The 27,191-nt window shown below is 42.7% G+C and overlaps 1 protein-coding gene across 2 annotated transcripts; it reads right to left on the reverse strand.

Moving 5' to 3' along the window:
* Positions 1–139: 139 nt before the first annotated feature.
* ENTPD6 (ectonucleoside triphosphate diphosphohydrolase 6) lies at positions 140–13,558 on the reverse strand. 2 transcript variants are annotated; one of them, XM_054629091.2, is made up of 14 exons: positions 13,457–13,558; positions 11,689–12,030; positions 10,356–10,432; positions 9,809–9,952; positions 9,319–9,394; positions 8,026–8,061; positions 6,772–6,860; positions 5,441–5,520; positions 4,434–4,498; positions 3,974–4,075; positions 3,378–3,518; positions 2,428–2,484; positions 1,744–1,856; positions 140–1,487 (listed from the first exon to the last, which is right to left on the reverse strand). In XM_054629091.2, exons 2-14 carry the CDS (start codon positions 11,945–11,947, stop codon positions 1,398–1,400), a joined length of 1,329 nt encoding a protein of 442 aa, XP_054485066.1. In that variant the 5' UTR covers positions 11,948–12,030; positions 13,457–13,558; the 3' UTR covers positions 140–1,397. The 2 variants fall into 2 exon arrangements, with proteins under 2 accessions (XP_054485066.1, XP_054485067.1); XM_054629092.2 differs by having other exon boundaries at positions 13,368–13,520.
* Positions 13,559–27,191: the final 13,633 nt, after the last annotated feature.

Here is a 27,191-nt window from a genome sequence, read left to right on the forward strand (position 1 = left end):
GGGCCGAGGGGCACCGGGAGGGCCACTGGGGACCGCGGGGGCCGAGGGGCTGGGGCGACACCGGAGCGCTTGGATGGCGGAGTGACTTCCATCCCACCCCCGTGCGGGCTCTGGCGGTAAAAGGCTCCTCACCACCACGTTCTGATTTCAAATTGGGGGTTTATTGTCGGCACCGCGAGGTTCAAGTGTCCCCACACAGCAGGTCACTGTGTCATGTACTGCTGCCCTGAGCCCATGAGTCAGGGCTCTCGGGGAAGCTGGGCTCTTCTGCACCCCCAAAAGACCACTTGGGCCTTCTCTATACATTCATTAAATACATCACAAATTCACAGTTAGATTACAAATAACACAGCATATCTCCTCCAGCCCCTGTGATCACTCCCTGCCTGCATACCAGGCACTGTAGGAGTGGAGCACATCGGCTACCCTGCCCTGGCTCATTGCAATCACAATACATCCATGTAGCACAGATGTGTCTGCAGGAAAACTCACCCAAAATACCATGCAAATGCATTAATCCCCAGCCCTGCATCAACCTTGCCAGGGCACAAAAGTCTGCAATGTCCAGTAAGCCATGCTCAGGGTTTATTTTTGTGGCTGCATCTTGTTGCTCTATCTTCCTCTGATCAGCTCTAGAAGTGTCAAATCCATCATTATCCTTGTACCCAGCTCCCAGGCCTTGCTCATTCAGCAAATCTGATGTTGCCTTCCATCATCCACCTCCCAACAGCCAAGGAATCAACATTAGGCTTTGACCCTACAGGTACACAGGCTCCAACTCATGCCTCCAAGCCTATATCCAGTTCTAGAGTCTTCCTGAGCTTTTCTCCTTTGGCAACTGGAACACAGAGCTGTGACTTCCATGCTGCATTTCAAAGCTGCTGCCTGTCAGCAGCATAATGTGTAAATGCACCATTTTTGCACACACACAAGTTTACCTTCGAACACAGGAGTAGTAAAATAAAAATCATCACTGAAAACTGCTGACAAACAGGAAAAAAACACCCTGAAATCAGGACAGTAAAGAGTTCCTTCTGGAGTGACCGTTCAGCAACTTCAGCACACGGTGAGCACATAGTACAGGCATATTCCAAAAAAGGTGTGTTTTTCTCATAGAGATCATAGATGTCCTGCAGAGTCCTGGTTCTCCTTCCAAAAGGATCAAGTTTTACATTAAGCTGATGGCACATGCTGTCAAATCAAGGCTTTTCCTTTACACTCTGCACTTTAAAAAAGAGCTAGCAATGGTGGGGGCTTGGCAGGGGCTGGGAGGAAAGTAGTGTAGTTCATGGTGATCTTCCAAAGGACTCTGGAAGCCAAAAGCACACCCTTCAACAGGGTCTCCCATGCTGGGCTTCCAAAAAAAGGAAATTCCAAAAAACCACCTTCTAGGAGTGCTAGTACTGCAGTCTGTTCAGTGAGTCGATGTAATGGAAAGTGGCTCCCAATGCCCAGCTCGTTTCAACATTGTCAATTTTCCGGGCAAGCTGGACAAAAAAAAAAAACCAAAAACACAAGCAGAAAAGTTAAACCACATTTTTTTTTGGGAGAATCTGAAGCATGCAAGTGCTGATACAGTGCTGAAGATTATGACACACAGTTACCAGCATTGTGGGGAGAGTGTTGCTGCACCCACCATGTGTTGTATCAAGAAGGTAAATCAAGAACCAAGCTCCTGGCAGGATGACTCCTGCCTTGGCACCCTCCTGCCCACTCCCCCCAGAAACCCTCTTTGAGCTTCACCTTAAAGCTTTGGCTCTTTGGGAAGCCCAGTTCCTGCAGCAGGAAGGTGATGTATGTGAGGTCCATGCAGAGAAAAGGGTTGTTTCCAGGGCTGATTTCCATGGTCTTACAAACTGAGAAGAAAGAAAACAGTGTCTGAATGCACACTGTGGGCTCAGGTCTAACAACAGTCCCACCGTGAAAAATCTCAAATGAATCCACAAAACAGCACTTGTCAGTGATGGAACCTGTTACAAGGGGCTGAAATGACATACACACATTAGGATAAGCACATAAACTTTGTAAGGAAGTCAAGACATTCTGTCTCTCCCCTAACAGCAGTTTCTTGTATCTCTCCAGGAAAAGAGCCTTTCTTCAATCTACTTCAATTCTTTGAATATCTGAGCAACCACAGGTGTGTTATCTTTCTTGAGCACCAGCACTTAACAAATGTTGACAAAACCAAATTAAAAAAAGCCCAACAATATAAAAGAAAAAGATAAACTCAAAATAAAACCCACTGCAAAAGCAGAAGCGAATATAAAAATAGGTGAGATTTTCAGAAATAAGCAGAAATGTTGGTTAGATGCTATTTAGAGGGACTGAATATTTACTTAAAAGCATCAGGCTTCTTAGCGTGTCTCACATTTGCCACCTGGAATGAATTTACACACAATTACTAGTGTGTGTTTGTATTTTACTCACCATATTTAGCTGCAATTTCAAAGTCACTGACAGTTAAGCTTCCTCCTTTTTCTTTATCTAAAAGAAAAAAACCAGTTTTTTACGGTCTTTGTATAAAGGCAATTGTAGACTCAAATCATAAAAGTTGTTTAGAAATTAAACCTTGAGCCACTGAAATCAATGTCAAAATTCAGGCTGGTTTTAAAGTAAAAGAACATTTAAAAGATTCTCAATATAGATTCAAAAGCCTTGGTTTATAAGGAACCTTTAGCCTTGTTTCCTGCAGAAACAGAGCTTACAGACCATCTCACCTGATCCCCATTTCTCCGCTGCCCTGTCCAGTGAACACCTGTGACCAGATCTGACAGGGCAGTGGTGCTCTGCAACACATTCAATCTGAAATTATTTGTAAAAAGAGAGTAGCTGAGATGGAAGGTGTGTTTGTCCAAACTAACTTGAGATCTCATTATCTGCTTTTTACCATTGAGTATGACAGCCTTTTGTACACAAGCACACCACTGGAAAAGAGATGTGATGCATTCTGAATGCATGTGGAAATATCTGAAAATCTTCATTCCATCAAAAGGTCAGTGGAGCAAACACACAGCCCAAATAATTTTTACTGCTTTACTGCTCAAGAAATTTGTTTATCATCATGAAGTTTTTTCTATTTCAGACTGTAGAGCTAATTGGGTAACAACCATTTCTGAAATTCAAGCTGTTTAAAAACTATTATCAGAGGCTGTAGGTCCTATTTCACAGGCCCAGATCTTCTTTCACAGAAGATACTTCTATATTATAGACAATAACATTATCTATATTGTAGATAATAATATCAAGTCAATGCTGCACAGCAGTGTTAACAGACTAATTTCCATGACAGCTTAGCAAAGCATTGTGATGTGTGTAAGTGTTCCCACTGCTTCCATAACTTGCCATTTAAAATGAAATTAACTCAGAAGCAGACATACCTATGAGACCAGCCTCTGCTGCACAGTCATAGTAGTAGGAGAAAATGTAAAAGTCCAGGTCCTTCACTTCCCCAGCTCTATGAACTTTCTTGTAGAGCATCTTTGCCACTTTATTAGAACAAGACTCATACAGAGGCTCACCTGAAAGAAGACAAAAAAATCATATTACAGGCTGAGAGTTAAATATATATAGACTTTATTTAGGATCTGCCAGGAAACAGGCACCTTTTTGCAAAATAGCAAAACTCTTCACAGAGAACTGAAATCTGAATCTTCTTCTAGAGGCAGACACCTACCATCCTCATGTTGGGACTATGTGATAGATCAGAGATGAACAACATCATTTGAAGCAGAAGGGTTTTGAAAGACCTATTCAAGGGCTGCTCAACTCCATCTGCATCATGTCTAGCAGCTTTACTGACTGGACAGACACATCATGGCACAAGACAAAGGAACTGCAGGATCTTTTTGACAGCACATCAAGAGAAGCCAGACAGAGCAGTAAACAGAGTCTGGTGTCTTTGAAAGAGGATGAGTGTGTATTTACTGTGCTAATAGCAGCTAACCTAGATAGCAAGAGTGATAAATCACTATACCTGCCTTCTGTCCTTTAATTTTGTACACTATCTCAGCGTGTTGCCATTCGGATTTGAAGCCAGGTGGTAAACAAGGGCTGATCAATTCCTCTCCTTCTCCTACTGCAGAAGTAAAACAAAGCCACATTAGGTAAAAACATAAAGAGTAAATTCAGATCTTTCATCCCCAGCCCTTCTCCATACTGTCCTGCAGCTTCAGCAAGGTCCCTCCACAGCCCAGTCATGGTTTGGATGTCCCATGCCACCCCCAACCTAGGGCTGGCAAGAATCCAGGTCTCCTGGGAGCTGTCAGTGTCACCTCCTGCATTCATCTCAAATGCACCCAGCCATGGTGACAGCAGCCCACATGCCACTCAGGAACCTCAAGCCCAGTGGGAAGGGGATACACAGCTCCTCCCCCCACCACAGGACTACACACCCTGAGCTCAGAACCAGGATCTGAAGACTGCCCATAACTTACAGGGTTTTCCCTCAACTCCTCCCAAAATGGCAAGCCTTGCTGACATCAGCCCAAGTCCCAGGTAACTGCAAAGGGAGAAAAGCCTCTGTGAGCAACAGACATCCTTCCTTCCTCTGATACTCCACTGACAATCTAGCTGGGACATGCCAGTCTCCTCTTGACAGCCATGGTAATTAAAGTGGCTCAAGTCAGCAGCTCATGCACATGAGTGGAACAGTGTGACAGCCTGTTCTCATATTACCTTATCCAGAAGGATAATTTATCTTTGAAAAAGCTCAGGCAATAGCTGTCAGTTGTAATCTGGTTCTTGGAGAACTGGCAATGGCATTTCTCTAACTCCACCCCTAGTACCTCACTGGGTGCTCCTACCCTCCTCAAAGGCAGCGCAGACACTTGCATATAGAACTGATTTTCTGAGCCCAACCACACCCCACAGCAAACAGGGGTGGGAGGAAGCTGCTAACCCAAAACACTGGGAGCAGAGAAGACAGTGAGGAAGAAGAAATAACAGAGACAAAGCATTATGAACTGACTGCAACCCCCATTCTCCATCTTCCTGTGCTGCTCAGTGGTCAGAAGGTATAAAAGTTGGAAGTGAAGCTGAGCCTGGGAAGGAGGGAGAGGTGGAGGGAAAGCATCTTTGATTTTGTTCTTATTTCTCATTATCTTACTGTTTAATTGGCAATAAATTAAATACTAAAAAATTAGACTAAAGTCAACTCTGTTTCACCCATGACAATAACTGGTGACCTCCCTGGCTATCTTCACCCATGAACTTTTTGTCCTATTTTCTTCCCCTGTCCTGTTAATAGAATGGAAGTGATAGAAGGACTTGGTGGGCACATGGTGGGCAGCCAAGGTTAATCCACCAAAATCACATGGCTCAAGTTTCTCTGCTTCTTCATGGTATTCATTTGCAAGGACCCCACTCCAGAAAAACACCTCAGTCTCCCTGGCTTCACAGAAAGCTTCCATCTGAGCACTGTGCCCTCTTTTCCACAACTAACCTGTATGAATACAGTTTGTAGGTGTGGTTAAACATCTGAAATGAAGTTGTGTGGCCAGATGGTGATGTCTGGAGAGTTGCCTGGAGGGAGAAAAAGATGTCACTGGCAGGTTTCTAGTTGTTTGCCAGCCAGCAGCAAACATCAACAAGGTAATCTTCCAACACATTAGGAAAAAAGTGAAACAATCCTAGCATGATTCAGAGAGAAATGATGAATTTGCAAGGATTTCAATTTGACTGCTGATGCACAAGACAGCCACAAAACCTGGAGCTAAGAGTGTCTTCACATGACAGGGTTCAAACTGGTTATATTTGTGTCCACACCAATATGCTGTATAAAAGAGTTACTTTCATTAAAAAGGAATCCTTACTCCAGCTCTTAACTGCTTTTGTCCAGAGGCTCCAGCAACTGCCTCTTCACATGATCCCTACTACAGGAACTGTGTGCAAACTAATAGGCAGGCCAGGCACGCATTAACTTCCTACTCCAGTGAATTCATCTGTGAACTTGCACAAGCCAGAGGAAAAGCACATCCTTGTGCTTGCCAAGGAACAGAGCAAGGATCAGCCTGTGGTCTGAAGGAATGAAAGGGTAGCCTGTTCCCCAAGTGCATCAGCTCAGTAGGGTGTTTGTGGGGAGCAAAGCTCTGGCCACAGTGCTGCTCGTATCTTAACTCCTTCTCTATCTCCAGAATTTCCACATCCTGGACCCTTCACATCCCTTGTCATTCTGCTGAAACAGTGCAATGTCTTGATTATCCCAACCTGGGACACTCCCTCTGCTTTTGTGCAGCTTTACTATGAGCACTATCTCTGCTCAGGCCAGAGCCTTACAATACCAGAACCACAGAGCTTCAGAGAACAGCTGTAAATATGCCAGGAAGCTAAAATGGCATTCATTTGCAACTGAGTGAACTCAGGACAATCAGAAACAAGGATTGAGAAGGCACCTCACTGTGTTCTTAAACCCCAGTGCAGGCCATATGCTGGACTTGAATTCATTAAGAGCCTTGGTTTTTGTGCTCTTTGTTATAAGCTGTGCAAACTGAAAGTCAAGGATTCAGACATTCAGAACATGGTGTCCTCCACGAGATAAAGCAGCCCTGGCAGACTCACCACAAGCACCACTGACCCATGGAGCTGGATGAAGAGGATGGGCAAAGAGTTGTGAATGCCTCTGGGGCTGACTATAAAAAGGCACATATGACCAAGTCACAAGTGTGGCTTCACGTCACACTGACAAAACTCTTGCTCTGTTTCCAAGGGAAAGAAACCTGAGCAGTTACAGATTCCTGCAGCAGCATTTCCCAACAGTGTGCATGCTCACGTTACCTTGGTACGTGGAAGGAAGGTGATCTGTGTTGATCCACCACCCAAATCCAGCATCCCTACACTTCTCCTCTGTGGGTCATCTAGCCTGCCTGAAATGTGTGACAGAACAGAGAAAGCCATGGTGGGCACTGGGAAAAAAAACTGGCTAGGAACAAAACCAGAAGTACAGTGGTAAGGAAAGAGAACAATCTAACTCCACTCTCAGCTTTCACACAGCACTAAATTACACTGTTTTCTACTGGTCACTGATTTTGGCTTTATCAGACCTGAAAATCTTAAAGTGACAAGAGTCTCTTCCTTCTTCACTGGCTGTTCCTGCCCTAATCACAGCAGCTTTAGTTATTGCTTTCCTAAACACTTTGGATGCAAAGACCTTTTGCAAACTCTGCTCTGGTAACCACTTTGTAACACAGAGGAATGTGGTTGTCTTGGCCACCTCTCCCTGATCCCTTGGCAATATTTTGCAGATTCCTATGGCCAAAGGGATGACAGAGTGAAAAGAGCTGGCCTGAGAGACTCAGCTCTCTTGGAATTCTTCCTGCTGCCAGCCAAGACCTCTGGTCTCATTTAGATCTAGTTCTTTTCAGTTAGATCCTTCAAATGCACCCTTCTGACAAGGACAATTTGTGTCAAGTACCTGAGTATACCTCATGATAGCTGATGTTTGAAGATCCCTGACCTTTCTGGTATTTCCTGGGAGCACAAAAAGCTCCAGAGCACACTGCCCCACATGCTGTGTGCTGAACAGAGCACTTGGATGGCAGAGTGCTTTATGTATTGTCAGAGAGGTCTTCAGCTCAGTTTTCTCTCTACTCTTCAGCTACCCTTTTCTCACTCAGCAGTGTAAACACCCGTGGCATTTCTGTGTTATAAATCTGTAAGGAAGTACCACAGCACTTTCTTTTACTCTCTGCAGCTGCCAAGCACATCTAGAATACTCACACAAAAAATTTAGCCCGAGTCACAGCAGGCTCTAAAAAGGAATAAAATGCTCTGGTACCCTAGAGGGAACTGAAAGAAAAGCTACATTAAACATCTAGGAAAAAGGATTAAACTCCTCACTCCATCAAGTAAATGGACAAAACCCTAATGACTTAAATAGGCCAAGCCAAAAAACAAACTGCTGACTTATTCTCAGAGCCTTCTTTCTCCCATTCCACCCCAATGAATGAGCAAATTCCACACAGGGGCAGAAAAGAGCAGAAATTTCACAGCATTGGTCATATCTTTATACACATGCTCATGTACACATACCTGTTAAAAAATTTATTGTGATCCAGGCTGAAATACCTAATAAGGAAAAGATTCAGAAGACACATGCTTAGATCATAACATTTAATTTTATCTAACAGCAGCAACAAGTAAGTCAAGCCATATTAGAAGGTTTCCAGAACTGTCCATGGCTGACAAACTCAAGATTAGGCTATTTGAACAAAGACAATGACCTTCTCTATCAGAGCTTATGTGATATTTGGGAGAGAAACCCCATGCATGAAATGCCTGGAGAACTCTGTATTTCACAGGTCAAAAACCTAGGCAGGAAGTCACAAAGGCTTCAGTCCTTAGCTAAAAGACAAAAAGATGACTGAAACTCACATTGTTCATTTTCTAAGAAAACATCCACTGTTGGCTTTCGTTTGATGTCAGGCACTCCACTTATCTTTATGAATACTAAGAATTTTCATCTTTCAGTGTTCTAATTTTGCCTGTTTTCCTCTAAGCAATTTTGTGAGCTATGCTGTTTTTGCCCTCTTCTTGTTTTAGAAACTGGTCCCCATAAATTAGGTGAACCAGTGACCTTATGTTAACAAATTCAAATATTTATTCATGTGGTTAAAACTCAAGGCATGCCAGAGAGCATGGTCTACTTCAATCCTTAGCTGAACCCAGGCTATCACTGCTATTACTGATTTTAAAACAAAAGAAAAAGAATATATTTCCTTCATTAAGCAGCAAGAACAGAAACTCATAAACAGCTTCAGCTATTTTAAAGCTTGGTTTCTGAGCAGATTAAAACACACTTCAACACTCAGTTACTTAGAATTTTGACATTCTGTCCTCAACATTTTTGGATCAACATGAACTTACTTCAGCATGTATTTTCTTCCCTATATAACATTTTTTTTCAGATTGAACTCACATTCCCACTTGTTAGATGAGTTATAATTAACATTATGATCATCAAGTACTTCCAGAAAGCTCTGATAAGCATTGTCAAGACCAGAGTGGGGTAACCCAATTGTTGAAGACCATTTCAACAAGCAGATATTCAGAAATTTCTCCAAAAGTGCTGACTGCACAGTGGCTTTCTGATGATCCTACAGGAACTCCTCAACACTAAGAGCTTTCAAGATCAGGACAGAGCTATGGAGTTCAAATTGGAAAACAGTACACAAGATTTCTTTGGCAGGGACTGCCTATGGCTGCATAAAAACTCTGCTTCTGTCAAACCTGCTGCTTATGGGTTCCCACTAGAGCAGGCAGGGACTTGTCACAGTGCAGAGGAATTTCCAGGACTGAAGAAAGAGTCTCCATAAAGTTGCTTACCTTCATCAGTTCCATTCATTATCGACACGCAATTGTCCCTTACAAAGAAGGGCGAGGCCTGAAAAATCTCCTTCACCTGTAGTTCAAATAAAAGCTACATTCAGAGAAATACTTTTTCAAGCTTTTTAAAACCCCAGTTTTACACTAGTACTCCTCTGCTTAGGCCAGATCCTGACTGCTGCTCACCACTTTGTTTGAAGTTCAAGAGTCCAACAAGCAGCAGCCTTTACGTGCTGGCCCTGCAGTTTGGTGCAGAAACAGGGATGGATGTGAGGGGTTTTCAAGCATGAAGACTGCTCAGAAATGCCATTAACAAGGGATGGACATGGGTAGGGAAGGGAACCCCATTTGCTTTGTTGGAATTGGTATCATAGATAACATGGGAAAGGCAGGAGATGGACACCCTAGCTTGCAGGAATGTCCCAGGGTGCTGCATTTTTAACAGGAACATGTTTTTTTGGAAAGCAAATGGAAAGCCAAGAGATAATACCTTTTCCAGCAACTTCTGAGCTTTCTCTCCTGGCAGCAACCGTAGGCCAGCTGTGGCTTTCAGGACCAGAGGAGTAAACTTCCACAGCTCCATAGGAACCTCCTTCTTTGCCACCTCCAGGAGCTCTTTTATTCCCTGGCCACTCTGTGAGGAAAGAACAATAAAAGACATGCTAAAAACTCTTTTGAAGGATCAAAAGGGTGATCAGAGCTATGATTCACTGTAAATGTCAAACAGAGACAAATTAATATCAAAAGGGGTCAAGAGAAGGTGCAGGACTCACTATCTCACCAGCATAAAGCCTAGTGGATATAATGGGAAATACTGAGCAACTGGTCCAAAACAAAGTCACTATTTCAAACAGGGAAACAGAACTCTGCCACAATTTTTTTGGCTACAAAAAGCTCAAAAGGCAGTATGACAAATTCTCAAAAAGCAAAGGCTTTCGTGAAACACTATGAGCTGGGTCTACATCTGGCTCTTAGGAGTCCCTAAATCCCTGCAAACCAGAAGGTAAGGGAGACAGGAAAGAAGTAACTGAAATTACCTTTTCAACATCATCAGCATATGCAGACAGACCTGGTTTCAGTGCTTTAAACGTCTCATGGGTTAATCTGGGAGTCTCTGTTCAAAAGCAGTATTCCAAAATAAGTAATGGTACAAATAAATTTGCATGCAGAAAAAGAAAACCATTTAAAAAATTCCATTATTATGTGCTAATAGAAGTCAATTGAAGCCTCTGTCTAATGAACTATTATCAGCCACCTGACCTTTAAATACAGCCCTGGGTGTGGAATTGGAACCTGAGAAAACCACTTTTAAAGCCATGACTGGTTGTCAGGTGCTGCTGTCCACTATGCACATCAGTCACCAGATGGGTGCAAGCTCTCTTTGAGGCCTTACACCTGCCATGTGCAGCTTTTCAAACTGCACCTGCAAAAAAGACTTCTTGTTTCAGCCTACCCTGCTCTGGCTAAACTTGATTCCAGTGAAACCTAATGGAAGCTTTTCTCCTATTTTCAATGGCAGCAGAGGGATGCAGACTTCAGTACTTTGGAAAACTGCAGTACCTTGTATAAACCAGCAGTCCAGGCAACACTTACACTCCATTGATACATTCTGAAATTGTGTTTCAAATGAAGCAGGCAAGGAAGAAGCAAAAACTTGGAGATACAGGGAAAGAAGGAAATCCATGGACTGTTGTTTAACCTAAGGGGCCAATCCCACCATACACCACACTGCTAATCCTCAACACAGCCTTTAAATCACCCACTAACAGCACCCACACAGGCTCTGATCTTCAAGAGTTTCACAAAGGGGAGCTGACAACATACAAAAATTGGAGCTTAGTACTGCAGAGGAAAGCTGGAGCTTTCTTGTACACTTTGTCTCAGTTCTCCAAAGCAGTCCTGATGCAACACACAGCAATTTTAATAGAACTATTTGCAATTTTTGCTTTGTTTTGCAGTTTAAACCCAACACTGAAGCCAAGGATGCACTAAACCAGACACTGTAGAGAGAAGCAGCTCACTGCCAGGAACTGGAGACACCAAACAACCTAAAATTTTGGGGAAATTAGGCAGTTTGAATTTATAATTGTCTCTTCCACCAGTGTGATGAAAAACTGCTTTTCTTCAAGACAGTACTCTAAAAGTACAGCTGCTATTTACTTCATATTCTGACATTACAGCATTTTCTCCTTGTTGAACATTTTCATAATTTCATCCAAATACACATTCCTGAATCATTTCATACCTCCTGACGGCTCTCTGGAAAGACCTGAAGCATGTATATTCAAGTAGACCCTAGAACACTGTCATCAATAATCTCCTCCACAATTTATGGAAGACTTAATCTGTCATGCAATGAGCAGGACATACCTCTTGGCTGCTGAGCAAATTTAAATATATGGATGCGAGTTCCCGTGCTTCCCGCGTCAAACATAATTCCATAAAAGACAGAGAGGTCTGTGGTCACTGCCTGATGGGTCAGTTTATCTCCTCTGCTTTCAGCAACTCCTTCTGTGGCTCCCACAAACGGTTTGGAGCCCAAGTGCCATTTTACATATGCAACATAAACAGCTATGCATGTCAAAATCCCAAAAGCGAAGAAGCGCTTTGATATCTTCATGGCTTCCATTTAACGGGATGTTTTGTTTCTTCCCTTTATCAAGTGGTCTGTTCCTTGTCCTTCATGCAGAACAGCTGGTTCCCACATCACTCCTACATCCAACAGAAGAGAAAGGATCTGTTTTATTTCACCAACCTGAGAGAGGGATCTAAAAGTATGATGCCCACGACACTGGACACTACTTTCCCAATGAACAGAAGGAAAGCAACCTCCTTCAGCACCTCTTCCAGCCCCACAGCTCACTTTAAGGCATGGAGCAGCACAAATCTGCTTTCCCCCCATTTCTACAGAGGCCAAATAAGGCACAAAATAAGGAGGGTTCAGAGAAGCTATGTACAGTGACTAAGGTGGGAGGGAACCTCATCCAACATCCTGCTCACGGCAGGGACCCTCCATGTGGCCAAGGGCTATATCCAAGAGCATTCTGAAAAACTCTGAGGATGAATATTCCACAGCTTCTCTGGGCAGTTATCTTTGTTAGTTCCTGGATGGTGAGGGAGGCCCCAGAAGACTGGACAAGGACAACTTAAAATTAACTTTGAATGGCAAGATGCAAAGATCCAGGGAATTGAGTGCCCTCCTCCCCAATCACCAACACCAGGAAAGAAACCACAGCAAAGCACAACCCACAAAATCTACAAGCCCTCACACAGCATCATTCAGATGATTAAAAAGCAGTTCAGTGGTAATTTATGGGGAGAAAAATTACATACAGTTTTTCCTTTTTTGATAGAGTAATGAAGAGAAAGGAAAACAATTGATGAAGGTGAGTTAAACAAGGTTTTTTACACATATGTAACCTCTTGATGAGAATTCAGGAAGGTGTGAAGGGGAGGAACTTAAAATCAAAGTGATTACAGAGTATTTCCAAAAACAGGTAAGACAACATTTCCTAAAAATGGAGGAAAACAAAATCACAGGCACATATACACATAAAGAATGGATCAGCTTAAGGGAAAGGGAACTGTAGATTATCATGACACAGAAATCAGGAAGACGGCATTGCAAGAAAATTAAAAAATCAAATTGCAGTTAAAAAAAAAATTAATTGCAGGTAAATTAAAAATCTTCCTGGCTTCTACCAGCAGGCAGATACCAATCGCTGCGGCTCTGTGGGGCGATCGGTGCCGGGAAGGCCTCGGCTGCAGCCACAGCAGAGCTAAATGTCACAAGGGGGAGAAAAGCAGCAGGGACCGGCGGATCCTTCCAGGAGACACGAGAGAGGCTGGAAAATGAGGAGGCTCAGCAGCCTGGAAGCGCCAACCCCGCTTGCCTGGAGAGAACCGCGACCGTCCCTTCCCCGCCTTTGTCAGGGGACGCCACGATTTGCTGCGAGGGAGAAGCTTCCCGCTGGCGCCCCGGAGCCGGGAATGCAGCCGGGAGCCCGGCCCAACCCACCCCGCGGGGTGCCCCTCGCTGACACACAGACCTCTGTCCCTCTGTCCCACTGTCCCGCCGCCCGCACTTCCTTCTTCCTCCCGGCTCCCTCTTCCGTCCCTCCCTCCTTCCCAAACTCACGCCGCCCCCGCCGGCCCCGCCATGGCGCCGCCGCCGCCCGGCTCGCGGGCGGCCCCGGCCGCACGGCGCAGGCGCGAGGCGGGCGCGCGGCCCCCATGTGAGGGGGCGGCCCCACGAGCGGCCGAGCCCCTCAGTGCTGGGGGCTCCGCGGAAACGTCCTTAAAAAAACAAACGAAATAAATAAAAAAAGGTGAAATGCCGCAAGGTCAGAAAGGTGCGGAGAAACAATGTCGGAAAATGTAGAATGTGTCAGGAGTGTCTCGAGTCAGGTGGTAGTTTGTGACCGTGTTCACGGGGGTCTTACGTTGAGGGAAGAGACGACGATCTGACTCCATGTTTCAGAAGGCTTGATTTATTATTTTATGATATATATTATATTAAAACTATACTAAAAGAATAGACGAAAGTATTTCATCGGAAGGCCAGCTAAGAGTAGAATAAGAAGGAATGATAACAAAGGTTTGTGGCTCGGACTCTCTGTCCGAGCCAGTTGGGCTGTGATTGACGATTACATAGAAACAACCAACATGGGCCAATCACAGATCCACCTGTTGCATTCCACAGCAGCAGATAATCGATGTTTACATCTTGTTCCTGGGGCCTCTCAGCTTCTCAAGAGGAAAAATCCTAAGGAAAGGATTTTTCATAAAAGATGTCTGCGACAGTAGTTAACGTCACTTGGTCAAGGACACCGTGGAGCTAAAAAGCTTTAAGGATGAGGTACATCATCGAGATGTTGATGTATCCATTGCCAACTTGGTGAAACACTCAAGGTCCATGTATCCTATAGGTGAAATGTGTTCGTTATAGTTGTGAGAAATGCTAATCACTTGTTTTTAAAATTTTAAAAGTTTAATATTAATTAAATGGTTATAAAAATAGTAATACAATTAGAGTAATAATAATTTGGACAATATGAATTAGGACAATATGAGACAACAGAAACAAAGAGTTATGGACGGTCCAGGTACCTCTTTCTGGGTAGCATAAGCCTGAAAAAGGACCCACGTTAACAGAGGATTAACCCTTAAAAACAACAGCCTGTTGCATATTCATACATCTCATACATGATGCATAAATTCTATTCAAATACAGGATTCTGTCTGGTCATCATCAGCTTCTTCATAATTGTCAACTTCTTCATAATCTTAACAACGTCATTCTGCCCAAGCAAAGCAAGAAGAAGTTCATTTCTCCTGATAATGGAGAAATAAATTCTCTTTCTCTGAAAGATTATAGTGTCTTGTGACTGCTATCTCAGTGCAAATCCTTTTTTTAGAAAAAAAGTATCTTACATAGCATAGTTTCTATTTTAACATTTTGTTATAGCTTAAAACTATATTTAACACACTACTTAAGAAAATTAATGCAGCATTACTTTCTGACAACACATAATATTCATTTTAATATTTGCAAAAAGCCAATAATAAAACACACATTTTTCACATAGTACTAAAAAAGCATGCCTGTGGGTCAAAAATGTTGGCCAGGTGAAAACCCTTCCCCTGAGCATGTATGGAAATTATGTAGGTCACATAGTTTGTATGATAATTACTAACCAGTCCTAATAAAGGGGCAGTACTGCCTCGGTTTAAGACAATTTAAGAGGTGGATGCTCTAAATGAGTTATCTCCCTTTAGTTTTAGTTGATGCTCTTCCACCAATAAGGAATGAATACAAATAGATGTAAGTGAAAAAAAAATGAGTTTACCAACAAGTGAAACAGAACAGGCAAAAATAAAAAAAAAGACCCAAACAAACCAGTAAATAACCACTGGAAACAGAATTGCTAAATCTCACTAACCCCTCATGAACAAAGACTTTAAAAGGGCCCGTGGCACTTCCCACCTTGATTCTCTTCTCTGGTTGCAGGGTCTTAGACACAATAACAATTTGGGGGGCACAGAAAGATATGGAATACAGTAAAATTTTGGGTTGCCCTAAACATGTACTTGGGGAGGTTACTAGTACTAAATATCTGTGTATAAATAATGGCCTGGTATTGGTTTCTCTGGGTCTGGATTGAAGGCACTGGAGACAGTAGTTCATGTTCAGACTCAGGTGTTTATTATTTATTATCAGTAAAACATTCTCACAACCGTGAGTTCGGCAGCTTTTCGTTAGCAAGGCACAAAATGGCCAACAATCTCTTGTTCCAAGGTCTTTTAAGACTAAACTATCCAATTAAGAGCTGACATCTGGATTATTTTCCCTTTTAACCCAATAACTGATCCTTGGAGGCCCACAATGAGGACTTTTCTGCCCAATTACAAAATGCCACCCAAACCCATGAAGAAGGAGGAAGAAGAAGCATGAAGAAGAAACCCAGGATAGCACCCTGTGCCCTCCATCTTGCTTCCATCCACGATATACTACAAATCCCAAAACCTAAATTCCTCACCCAAGTAATACACCTACACTGCTCTCTAGAATCTATTTCACACTTTTGTGGATTCCAGTCTATCTTGAAGTCTGGGAAACTTTCTCCGTGAGTGAGGGTCAAAGTCAGTGCTCCCCTGGGAGTCAGGGCACCCCAGAGCAGACAGAGAAATATTCCCAGACTGGAAATTCCTGAGGGGCATCCTTGGTTTGTAGAACACCACCAATCATCTGCACTTGTGCACCTCTGAAACAAATAATCAGATGTGTGTCCTCAGTGTGTAACTGTTGGCTTGTCACTGGGTGATAAATCTGATTTTTGTGGACAGTAACAGGATTGGTGCTCAAGGTGAGGGGGGACAGAGCAGAGTGAGGCCTCTGTGGATGGTGGCAGAGGCCCCATGGCCCAGGGATAATGCCACCAGGAGATGGCTGGCAGGGCTGCTGGGCATCCTCTGCACCCCAGTGAGAACCAGCCCTCCCAGGAGCTCTTGTCCTGCAAGTTTGGGCTGGGTCTGAGGCAGGGAGTGTGGGTAGATGTGAGCAAAGGATGCCCTTGAGTAGTTGCTTCGTACCTTTCTCCAAACCTCATGTACAAAGAATTAATTTTTTTTTTAAAGATTTGTGGCTCTTCCATGATGTGATTGCAACAGAATCTATGTTAAGTTTCTCTGGTGGTTTATAAGCAAGACCCTGCTGGTGTGGTTTCACCACAGAAACATGAGTCTGCCAGCTGCTGGAGAAAAAAAGACATCTGAGAATGCTCTGCTAATTCCCATAGGTGTCAGTCCCAAGATTGCTGTTGTGGCATTCCTGCCAGTCACAGCATCTCAGGAGCTGCAAACCCATCAGGGAGAAGACAGACAGGAGAACCTCAGGAAAGATGAGGCTTGACTGCTGGGTGAATGCCCTTTATCTCCCAGACTGAGGGGAGGATGATCACAGTCACAGCTGGGCATGGTCGCTGGTCTTGGTGTGTCTGTAGCATGGCATCATCACCTTGTTCTGCCCCAAAATATAAAATGTTGACAGATTATAAACGATTTTTTATGGTTCTTTTTTTTAATGGTTCATGGCAGGTGTAGCTCAGTGATATCTAGTGGCAGTGTGAAGGTAAATTCAATGCAAATAAACTGGTTTTCAGTTAGCTTTGTTCTGAGTGATGGTCTTTTGGTAAACAGCAAAAAAATGGGAATAGGAAGTAAAGATACTACAAGTTTTGGGCTAGGGAGCTACTCAGGTTTGGAGTTGTCCTTCAAAGTAAAAGACTAGGGAGGCCCATCTCAAATTCTGTGGGTGTCACTGGGATTTTGGGCTGCTGTGAAAACCCACCCAGAAGCAAGTTTCCTGAAACCTAGAGCAGGACTTGAGTCCTTTCTGTTTAGAAACACACAGTCATCTGAACTCATCACAACAGAGAGCCTGCTACATCAACAGCCTGTTTCTTCTCCTTCCAGGCTGCAAGAAAACAGGAATACTTCTGGAGGGTTATTACTCAGGGTGAAGGACTATTTGCCTTTTTTTCTTCAAGACAGAAGATTCCAGTGTTCCAGTGATAACAGTATAGTTTTCCTTAGCAAAATTTTTTTTTTCAATCCTAAATAAAGAAATGCTACTGTCACCATTGCTAGGTCAGCAAAAGAGGTTTTTTTTTCCCTTTTCACGAGGGAAGGCAGATCTCGGGAGGTGAGGCCCTTGAGGAAAAGCAGGTCAAGGCCAGCAGAGAGCAGCATTTTGTCAGGAACGCCATTTCCCCAGGGACAGGGGCAAAATAGTACAGTATTTATTTCTCTTAGTTGAAATTGAAATATCTTGCATATATGTTCATAAAGAGTGCTGCAGTTAGGATTAGAGATTCCAAAAAAAATGGGAATGTAATACTGAGGGTTTTTTTTTTCCATCCTCCTGTGAAAAACATTACTTATGTGCATGGGAACAATTCTCAGGCTATTTGTGGAAACCCTTTTCCCTCAGCTGTGGACCTGGGATGAAGTGTAGGTGATTTAAACAGTTTTGGAACCATTCCTGAAACTGTGTCACACATAGTACTGTGGTCATTGTTAGAATTAAGCCACACAGTCTGAGATTTGTAACAAATTTTCAAGTATGATATCTACATTTTGTACACATTCTTTATACTTGTACATTTAGATTCATAGCTTGGTGTATTATATATATCAAACCTGAGGTAGAATGCAGATTATTGGGAAGGAGTTTGGGAACCATTTGGGATATTATCTCTGTCACTCCCATGTTATAAGAATAATTGTTTTGGAAGTCTGAATGAGAATTAATAAACAGGGATGAAAGACAAATTGTATAGATAGAAGAATCTGTATAATTAAAAGGTTGTCTCACCAATTTGGTCACAACTCTTGTGAACAGTAACAAGATTATGCTGTACTGTAAGTACAAGGTCAGTGTTTTTGGCACAGTGTGCCCATGAACTGCATGTGGTTGGCATGTTGTGCAAGCCAAATCCCACTGAATGATCCATGTCCCTACATCCTCAGAGAGGCACAGGGATGTTCAACCAGCTGATGTGTACCCAGCAGGAGAGTTGGTCTCCTGCAGTACTTGGAAATACTAAGGAGAAGGAACAACAACTAAACACGTAGCTCAAATTTCCATTCAGGTTCCATCTTCTCCCTTCATCTCAAAGGACAAATTATCCTCGTGCTGACCTGTAGCAGAAAAGTGTGATGCTCATTGAACCCTGAACATTAAATTTGTCTTCTTGCTGCAAACCTTTCATGTGTAGCTTTTTCTGTGGCCATCTATCACCACATCCTCCCCATCCTCCAGAGAAGGACAGGTAGTTCTGAGGTGCTGTCACTTACCTGAAACCCCACACAGCACCTGCTGCTCTCTGATGCCCTCCACTGTGGTTCTTTCATCATTCCTTCCCAAAACTCCTAGCAAGGCAGGACTTGGAATGTACTGCAACTTCTCTGCAGCTGCATCTGTCCCTGGTCAAGAGGGTCATGATCAAACATACCAGACAAATGCTGAGTTACCGTTTCCTTTCCTATGGAGGAAGCATAAATAACATATTTCTCTACCTCCTCTCTGGATACCCATCAGTTTTTGACATAGTCATAGAAATGAAATACCTTTGAGACATTTATGCTTCTGGCAATTTTGGCTGAAAGTAGTAACTGGTCCAATATTTTGGAGGGGCAGTTCTGTGCTTGTATCATAGGGGGTGTCTCCCAGGGGATGCTGCTGATGTTTTCCTTGATGGTTGTGGCTATAGTGCCACAAACCAGAGAAACTGAGGAGGAGGTCTCTGCTGTTCCTTACTGCTGCTCACAAACCATGTGCAGAAATGAACTGTAACTTTGGAAATGCTGCCTCAACGTGGTCTTTTTGGTGCCCTACAGGCTGAAGTTCCTCATAAATTTATCATGACCTACATAATTGACCTATATTATGCGTCTGTTTGTTAAATAGATTGCACTAATTATAAACATGAATGGGGATGGCTTAGCAGTTAGTTATTTATTCTGAGGTGTGTGCCTGCTGTCTGAAATGATGTACAGGAGGATCATTGCCAGATTTTCCTCCTTGGCCTCTCCATATTTGACATGCACTATGGACTGTTGTAATGAGCCATGAATAGATTCTGCTTTCATAGGGGAAAAAAAAGGAAAATTATTTTTATCGCTTTTCTAAGTAAGGGGATGTATGCAAGATACTCCAACAGGTCTGTATGTGAGAAAATTATTAACGAGGGAGAAAACACAACACAGCAAAATTTTCAAGCCCGTGATTTGTAGGGCAGTGGGTAGGGGCTGAGTGTGCTTTGCACTTTGGTCACTTTTTGGAGACCTTTCTAGGCTGGGAAGCAGCATTACTACACCTTGCTGACAGCTGAGTGTTTTATAATGAATGGGTCCATTTCTCCTTGGGCTTGTGCCTCACTTGCAGGCTGCTGGAGCTGATTGAAACCCAGGGTGCCGTTGAAATGTGGTGAGTTTAGTGCAACTGCACCTGCTCCCAGCGAGGATGAATTTTGCTTTCAACGTTTCAGACCGACATCCGAAGCCTGGCTGATTTGCCTCTAGGGGCAGATTTGGATCAGGGTTTTCAAGCAGATGTCTGCTGCCACAGACCCCCTTGCTTGTATTAGCGACGCTGTCAGGCGGTTTCCACTGCCGTGTCCTCATTCAGACAGACAGGGTGCGCTGAGTGTAATCTAATTAAGGAGAATTCCCCAGATTTTTGTTTTGTGTCTGCTATCACTGTGGTTTTAACTTCTCCAAATTCACCATAAATGCACCCATCTGTGGGCTGTCACATAGCACTGACTGCAAGGAGCTGGTTTTGGAGGAAAAAATTAGGTGGGGAGGATGAAAAAAGTGAAAATAAATTGCTGCCATTTTTAACTGTTTGCAATTTCAGAAACTCGTGTTTCATGTTGGGGATGAATTTCCAGGCAGTCAAAAATATATGTTTTACCAGTGGGTTGGTGGGCAAAGTGTTTGTTGAAATATACTTATTATTAATTTGGTAGGGTGGTTGTTGAGTGGCACAGGTCTGTCTGTTGGAATAGACATGGCTTGAACAAGCCTTTGTTAAGAAAGATTTTAATGATCTTGTCATAATCTTGAAGTCAATTGTGAATATTCTGAGGGAGAAGGAAGTAATTTCTTTCCTTATCATTCTTCTTCCTCTGCAGAAGATTGATCCCAACCTCTTCTATAGAGCTTTTAAAAGCTATTACTGGCTTATGTATGATGTTAAGGTTCAGCTTTTGATAAAAATGCTCTGATTAAAAAAAAAAAAAAAAGCCAACAAAACTTTTTGAACATGATATTTGAAACCTAGAATAATTTAGCTTTGAGTTGACTTCTTAAGGTTCCCATGCTCCAAAGAGGGCCATATTTCATGTTTGATTGGATTGCTCAAAGCCTTGTCCAGCTAAGTACCTCCAAGATGGAGACTCCTGGGGCCCTGTCCCAGGACTAAGCCACCCATAGTGTGAAATATGTTGTGTGATACCTAACAGGAACTTGCCATGTTCTAGTTTGGGACCTTCACTTCTCATGCTGTCACTAAAGATCTCTGGGAAAAGCCTCCCTTATTATTCAGCTGCCAGTTATATTATGACTACAGACACTAGTCCTGAGATTTTGGAAATGATTTGCATCTTCAGATGATTACTTGTTTTCACACTGTTTAGTTTCATGATGAATCTTCTGTGTGAGTCTTGTGATATTTTCAATGACTATTATGTAAAGCATGTCAGAAGCAATTTAAAGTCATTATGAAAAACAGAAAACTGAAAGTGTCTGTCTTTCCTTAATATTCATAATATTCCATTGCTTGATACGTGTAGAAATCGAAATAGGGAAATACAGCTGGCTGCCAATTCTCTCCTATGTATATAATCCATTTTCTTCTTCGTTGAGTGTTGCTTCTTGTGTCCTAAAAAACAATTTTGAAGGTGAGTCTCCTGCCTTGAGACAATTTTGGGGGTGCTTGGCTGTCCCACTGCCCCTTGAGGATGAGTTCACCGGTCTCAGTCCTCCATTTGGAATTGCATTGTATATTAACAATAGATGCTTAGAATCTCATAAGGGACAATGATCCTAAAAGTTGCTTTTTGCTCTAGAAAGATATGTACCTGTCATTTGTTAGGAGGTGTCTAAAGTTCTGTGTGTGAAATAATCATTGTACACCTATTCTCTGTTAGTTTTTCCATGTCTTTCACCAACTACTGACAAATAAGTATTAGTGATAGCCTCTTCAATCATCTATGCTTCAGGAGCTGCAGGACTGTTCTCCATGTTTCTAAGCTTCCTTGAAGAAGCAAACTAATTTTCAGTAGTTCAGTTCCTGTAAATGCGTGTATTTTCCAGTGCTCCAGTGATAAATTCACTGTTGCTTATAAAGCAACAGTGATGATGCTCAGAGAAGTAAACATTGGAAATGTTTACTGCACTTTTAGGAGCACCCACCCTGTCCACTCAGAAATGCAGACACCAAAATCCATTAATTGCTTTTGAATATAAAGTGCAGTTTATTGTGCTACATTTGTTTTCTCAGTAAATAGTGTCACCTATTGTTGCCCTGTTTTTTTAAGATTTTCTAAGCCTTCTGATGTTTACATTCTTATAACAAATTTACTCACACACTTTATGTAAATAACTTATTGTTTTGCATTCTTTTATGAAAGAAAATAAATTTAATGAACTGTTAGTTTGTCCAGTGTCATTGGAGAAGTGGCACTTTCACCCTCCAATCCACTGTCACTTTTGGAAAATCTATAAATGTTAGAGTCAAAAATTAAAAAGTCCCTTTTACCTTAAAAAGAGCAGCGTATCTGTGTCGTGTTATTTCGTGTCCTATAGTAACAACCTATCTGTCTTCTATCATAACTTATCAAAATAAGTATTTTCTTGCAAAATGTTATCTTAGTCTCCCTGATGAGCTCAGTTACTTTGATACTGTGATGCAGAAAAATGATGCTGCAAGATTTCCATTTCTTTCCAGAAGGAAAAGACTTTGATGTCAGTCACCTGTGTGCTGGTTTGAGCCACCTTCAGGCTCAACATGAAGCAGAAACTGTGCATTTTTCGGAAAATGAATAACTGAAACAATCTCTACTTTTTAGTAGAGTGTATAACCACAGCTGTCTGGAAAGGTGATGCTTTAACAAGTTAAAATATTTTAGTTGCATATCTCTGTAAATTTGTAAAAGATATTTTTTGGTTCAGCTAACAAATTGTAAATCTCATCAGTAGTGAAATAGTAGTTGAAATGCCCTAGAGGGACCCATTTCTGAAATATTCACAGCATTGTTTTTGGTGAATGGTTGGTTTTCAGGCAGTCTGCCTGCTGAGCCCTGCTGCAGAAAGCAGTGGCAGGGAAGATGGCCCAGCAGAGCAGGCAGGTGTCCTGTGTGCAACCACAGAGCTGGCCTGGAGGGGACTGCTCAGCCCCAGGGAGATGGGAGAGGCTGGCTTACAGCAAAGTTTGTGAGAACAGAGAGAGCTCATCATTTCCACACTCTGTTTGTAACCAAAGCCAGACACTGGAGAGGGTGAGTAGGGTGGGAAACAAGGCCTTCATCCCTGCTGGTGTGGGCTTGAGGGCTGGGTCACATCAGAGCTACCAGGGAAGCAGAGCACAGCCAAACCGAGGACTTTCCCAGAAGCAGCAGAGCTTGCTTGTGTTAGGGACCACTGCCAGAGGAGATCAGCAGAAACCTGCTCAGTAAATGCACTGGCTGGCCTTCTGCAGCCAGAGGGGCCAGCCCTTCTTGGGGACAATTCAGCCCCGAGGGATGGTGGAATCAAGTGCTAAATTTCCCCTTGTGCTCCTGGAGTAAAGGGAAACGCATTGGAGTTGACCTGGGGCCGGCCGTTTGCCCACCACCCATGAAAACCACTCGCTTATCCTCATGAATAACAGGGGTTTGAATTTACCAAGCCAAGTGATGGACCCTCCAGCCTGCTATTCATTACTCCAATTAACAATCAGTTGCCTGAAAAATGGGCCAATCTGTTTCTTGGGGGGCCACATAGAGAAAATCCACAAGGCGAGCCAATTAGCATACCAGCCCTCACCGTCTAGGGAGTCTCATTTAGTTATTTGGTCGATCTAAGTACCAAAATATTGTTGTTTTGTTATGGAGCATATAATGTTTGTTAAATTGCCGAAATCCCCCGGGGTCCATATGCTGCTGATACTCCCTGCGTCCTCCCAAGCTGGCAGAGGCAATAAGGCAAAAAACTGTTTTGTCCCGCACATGGCCCCTGTATTTTCCTGGCACAACGCGGCAGCTGGACGGAGGCAGAACAAACCTTCGCCACACAGGGTGGGCGGGATAGCTTCCCTCCGAAATAGTTGCACACTTGAGCAAGCCCATTGTCTGCCCAGAAAGTATTTCAACCGCCTCTTACCAGGCAAATAGTGCCGCAGAGCCAGTGTTTGGACAACCTGTCTGCACAGAGCATTGTGCAGGAGCAATTAGTTTGCAAATTGCCCATTTGCACGTCCGCGCATGAATTAGTTACATTGCTCCCACAGGATTTGTTATTCTTATCATTGCTGTTAAGGAAGGCCCATGAATAAATAAAAAAAAAAGGTAATTTGGATGAACGACTTTCTCCCCACCAGCCTCTTCCTCGGCGAGGACAGGCAGAGAGGGTGGAGTCCCTCAGCAGGAAAAGAGGGATTCTGCGGGGTGTTGCCACTTCGTGTTTCTAATTCTCTGGGTTGATGCTTGTGAAAAATGCATGTATTTGATGATTGGCTTTTCGCAAATATTCAAATGAATATTATATGTGTTGTGTTAGAAAGTAATGCTGTATTAATTCTCTTAAGTACTGTGTTAAATATAGTTTTAGGTTATAACAAAATGTTAAAATAGAAACTATGCTATGTGGGATACTTTTTAAAGAAAGGACTCGCAGCGAGACAGCAGCCACAGGACACCTAAATCTTTCACAGAAAAAGAATTTATTGCTCCATTATCAGAAGAAACCAACTTCTTCCTGCCTCGAAGGCGCTGTTAGGATTCGGAGGAAGAAGCTGACACTGACCAGACAGAATCCTGTGTTTGAATGGAATTTATGCATCCTGTATGAATATGCAGCAGGGTGTTGCTTTTAAGGGTTAATCCTCTGTTAACGTGTGTCCTTTTTCGGGCTCCTGCTGCCCAGAAAAAGGTACCCGGACTGTCCCTAACTCTTTGTCTTTATTGTCCCATATTGTCCTAATTCAAATTGTCCAAATTATTATTACTCTAATTGTATTACTATTTTTAATAATCATTTTGCTACTATTAAACTTTTAAAATTTTAAAAACAAGTGATTGGCGTTTTTCACATTGCTGGTGTAGTGGGTTGTGCAAAGTTTTTTGCTCATTTCATAGCTTTTTTTTTTTTTTTTTTTTTTTTTTTTTTTTTTTTTTTTTTGTTAAAGAGAACACATGACAGCTGTCAGCTTGTACTGCCATTCCTGGTGCAATTTCTCTGTGCTTGGAGAGGTGGCCCCAGTCCTGTAACTGAGCTGCTCCTTCTTTTCTGGAGAAGTCCCACAGTGGGATTTTAGCAGCCAAAGAAACAGCAGAGCTACCAATATATCCTCACTGGTTTAGTGGCATTAGTTTTATTCTGGTCTGAATTTGCTGGAGCTGGTGGAGAGTGACATTGGAAGGAAAGGAATCTGACTGAATGGACAGCTCTTCTCAGTGTTCACACCACATTTAGTTCTGCAGTTCAAAAACCCAAACTGCAGATGCCTGCCACCCAATCAGCAGAAGGGCAGTATAGGTGAGGGGTGACTGTATCTGACATACGGGGGCATTTTGGTCAGACACTCCAATTAAATCTGTGCCTGCTCTCACCAGCTTTGTTCATTTGTGCAGGTGTCTAAGGGTTCTGCTGCCCAGCTTTGAACATGCTGATGTTTCTCCACCATCCTCTCACTGTCTTGAGCTGCGTTTTAGCTCAGTTTGCAGGTTCTAATACAATTGTATTCAGGTGCTGCTATGTGATCACCTTTTGGACCACTTCATTCCTGCCAGATATATCCAGAGCCTTGGTGATCCAGTGGCTACTGCCAAGGGCGAGAAAAGTTATAGAGAAGCAAGTTGGGATCAGGTGATCAATGTGAATGTCCTGCATGGACATCTGCTTTTCTTCGGGGAAATCTCAGAAGCTGATGTGGTAGGTACTCTGTGGCATTAAAGTTTTTAACTTCAAGTCACCAGAGGCCACATAACAGCAGTGCCCCACAAAAATAAAAATAATAAAAGGAAATCCCTCTCTGCCTCATATCTTTATGCTGTAGGTTCTGACAATGTCTTTTCTGAGTCTGAACTTGACTGTCATACACAGTGTCACTCTACCCCATGTGCACATGACACTGTGTATGGACAGTCAAGTTCATAGTTGGCACAGTTAAGAACAGCACATTTTTTTGGATGCTGTAAATAAAATTGGGGAATCCATGCTGAAAAAGATATGCCCCTTCTTTTTTTTTACCCAAATTCATCTTGCTTCTGAGAGACAATGTTTTCCAATGAAGGCATTTTGTTCAACATTTTCTTAGCTATTTTAGGTGCCATCCCAAAGGACTGTCTCCAGTCACCATCTTTTCCATGGAGAGGTAGATGTGTTTTTTTGAAAGTAAAAATCTATTTCTGCAAGTGGTTCAATTTGCTTGCACATCTGACCTGTGCTATTTAGTGTTGATTTATCACCTTTGCAAATGGGATGGAAAATCTGTAACATTTAATGTTTCTTTGCAGCTCAGTGGTTGACCAAACTCCTCTGGGCTGAGAAAAGGCTGATGTTGATTTGAGGATTTAGCTGTCAAATGGATTGAAAACTTGCCAATATGGGCACAGCCAATTTTGAATTACGCTCATTTCTATTTAAACCAGAATGAAATAAAATTCCTTTGAGAAGCTGTAGTAGTATTTTAACAGCATGTTTGCAATCTTTGAACCAACTTACAATCTCATGGAAAAGGGTCATTTGTCTGTTCTGAAACCATAAAAAGCAGGACTTCCTGATGCTGTGTTAGCTGTCTCAAATTCTCTACACATTGGGTTACCCACTTTTCCTCCTTGTAAAGGAAAGGAGCAGGTAGTCACCTGCAGCTTTCTCCAAAAGATGTGACCACTGCTTCTTTCCTTGTTTGAAACTACAGAAGTTTACTGGCTTAAAGAAAACTGTTCTGAACTGTGAACAGCAGCTCAACAATCAGCATCTCGTGGAAAGGCCAGCTAACAAACAGGAGATAAGTTTGCTCTTGGTAAAAGTAGGAACTTCCTTCTTACTTTCTTTGATTCTATTAGTCACGGTCTATTTCAGTGCTGTCTTTTTATTTCAGTGTCTGTCCTTGCCAATTCCTGCCTCCTGGTTGGTACCCATTAGTGTGGTGATTTCCCCGGAGCTGCTGCAGCATAAAGAAATGGTGCCTGTGATCCTAAGCCTCACCCCCTGATGGTTCAGAGATTTGAGGAGCTTGGGCAGCGCATGAGGTAAAAAAGGATTAGGGTGCAGTTTCCTGCTACAGGCCACTGCTCTTCGATCATAACTGTGGTCCAAATGCTTTGGGGAGTGGGTGACTGCTGCATTTTATTAAAGGCATGCAACTGAAATAATAATCGGATAAAAGGATCATTTATTGTCAAACGATTATGGAGCTGCATTATGTGATTTCATATCTTTTCCTTCAAAATCTCTGCATTTCAAACCAGCTTGTGGTTTTACTCTGTGCCATTAACACTTTGGTATTACACAGGAGTATATTTCACATGGCAATTCAGTGGGATATGGATTATGTTATCAGGAAATAAATAAAATTTTGTCAAGTTGGCCTTGGCTCTGCTGGT

The sequence above is a fragment of the Agelaius phoeniceus genome, chromosome 3, assembly GCF_051311805.1.
Source record: "Agelaius phoeniceus isolate bAgePho1 chromosome 3, bAgePho1.hap1, whole genome shotgun sequence".
Taxonomy (NCBI): Eukaryota; Metazoa; Chordata; class Aves; order Passeriformes; family Icteridae; genus Agelaius; species Agelaius phoeniceus.

Excerpts from the sequence above, each read along its gene's own strand:
- ENTPD6 (XM_054629091.2), bottom strand. The coding sequence starts at position 11,947 with ATGGAAGCCATGAAGATATCAAAGCGCTTCTTCGCTTTTGGGATTTTG. Across the intron at positions 10,433-11,688 it reads ATTTGCTCAGCAGCCAAGAG|AGACTCCCAGATTAACCCAT; the intron begins GTATGTCCTGCT and ends GCTTTTGAACAG. Across the intron at positions 6,861-8,025 it reads CACAATAAATTTTTTAACAG|GCAGGCTAGATGACCCACAG; the intron begins GTATGTGTACAT and ends CACACATTTCAG.